This window comes from Helianthus annuus, chromosome 3 (assembly GCF_002127325.2).
Source record: "Helianthus annuus cultivar XRQ/B chromosome 3, HanXRQr2.0-SUNRISE, whole genome shotgun sequence".
NCBI lineage: Eukaryota > Viridiplantae > Streptophyta > Magnoliopsida > Asterales > Asteraceae > Helianthus > Helianthus annuus.
In genome coordinates, this window is record NC_035435.2 from 112,527,175 (window position 1) to 112,528,623 (window position 1,449).

Consider the following 1,449-nt stretch of genomic DNA (forward strand, 5'->3'; position numbering starts at 1 on the left):
CAATTTTTTATTTAATTTCTATTTTTTATATTCATAATCGGATATTTCGGGTAGTTTCGGATATATGAATATAAGTTTTCGGATATTTTTTCAAATATTTCGGATACTTTTCGAATATTTCGGATACTTTTCAGATATTTCAGATATTTTCGGATATTTTCGGATACTTCGGATATTTTCGGATATTCGGATATTCGAAAAAAATAAAAATTAAGTTTTCGTATATTTCGGATATCTGAAATATCCAAAAAAATTTAAAATCACTATCCGAATCCGAAAATTATCGGATAATTCAGATCGGATTTTCGGATACGGATAGTTTTAAACACCCCTAGTTCACACCCTCTAGGTAGTGTTTGGTATGCAGGAATGAGAGGCGGAATGGAATGGACTATTACAATGGAATGAAAAAACATATGTTTGGTTGGTCAAGGTAATGGAATAACCTATTGCATAAGGCATTCCATTCCCTCAAATTCATTCCATCCACCACCCCTGTTTTTTAACCATTCCATTCCCTCTTAACCTTCTTCATTAACATCCCGCCCACAACTACCACCACCTACCACCACCATCACCCACCGTCGTTGCCAACACCCGCCACCGCCACCTCGTGTAACCGCCCGACCACCCCCGTTGTCACCCTCCGCCACCGACCACCGACGCCAACGCCAACAACCGCCACCACCGTCAACACCGGCCACCGACAACCGCCACCCCCCGTCGCCTCCACCGCCATCCACCGCCTCCGTCACCCTACGCCACTGAACATCGGCGCCACCACCGAACACCGCCACTGCCGACTCGACCACCGCCTGCCACCACAGACCACCGCTGCCCACCGCCGCCACCCACCACCACCACTGATCACCGCCGCCCACGCTAACCACCACCACCTTTCGTCGCTACCACCCGCCTGTCACCACCACCGCCCGACCACCGCTACCCACTGTCGCCATCACCCTCCACCATCGCCGACCATGACTACCACCCGCCACCACCATCGACCACTGCCACCCACCCCGCCACCGCCGCCCATGCCACAACCATCCAACACCCACCGCTGACACCCCACCATGTAACATCCCGAAATTTATAAAACTTTATATTAGAATTTTAAAGTACTAAATAAATGAGAATAAGCTAACTAGAAAATAAATAACCTAGTTAGCTAGTTGTCTTGTAGTAACTCATGAAGGGATTGAAAAAGTCTAAATTATAAAGTTAACAAAGGTTGAGGGGCTTATGTTGTAAAACTTGAAACTTGATTTAATAAAAATAAAATAACACACACCAAATACACACAAAGGTGTGTCTGGTCGATCAAGAACACAGGGGCGACAAAGGGCTCCCCACCAAACCCTAGTTCTTGTCAAAATTGATCAAATTGGAAGTTCTAATCTGTTCCAAATCAATTTCCAAGCACAAATTAGTGATCCCCTCTGAAAA

At 45.6% G+C, this 1,449-nt stretch overlaps 1 protein-coding gene across 1 annotated transcript; it reads right to left on the reverse strand.

The window, feature by feature from the left end:
* Nucleotides 1-521: 521 nt before the first annotated feature.
* Nucleotides 522-1,078, reverse strand: LOC118490466 (glycine-rich cell wall structural protein 1-like). Its single transcript, XM_035988123.1, has 2 exons — nucleotides 963-1,078; nucleotides 522-882 (listed from the first exon to the last, which is right to left on the reverse strand). The coding sequence occupies exons 1-2, from the start codon at nucleotides 1,076-1,078 to the stop codon at nucleotides 522-524; spliced, it is 477 nt and encodes a 158-aa protein (XP_035844016.1).
* Nucleotides 1,079-1,449: the final 371 nt, after the last annotated feature.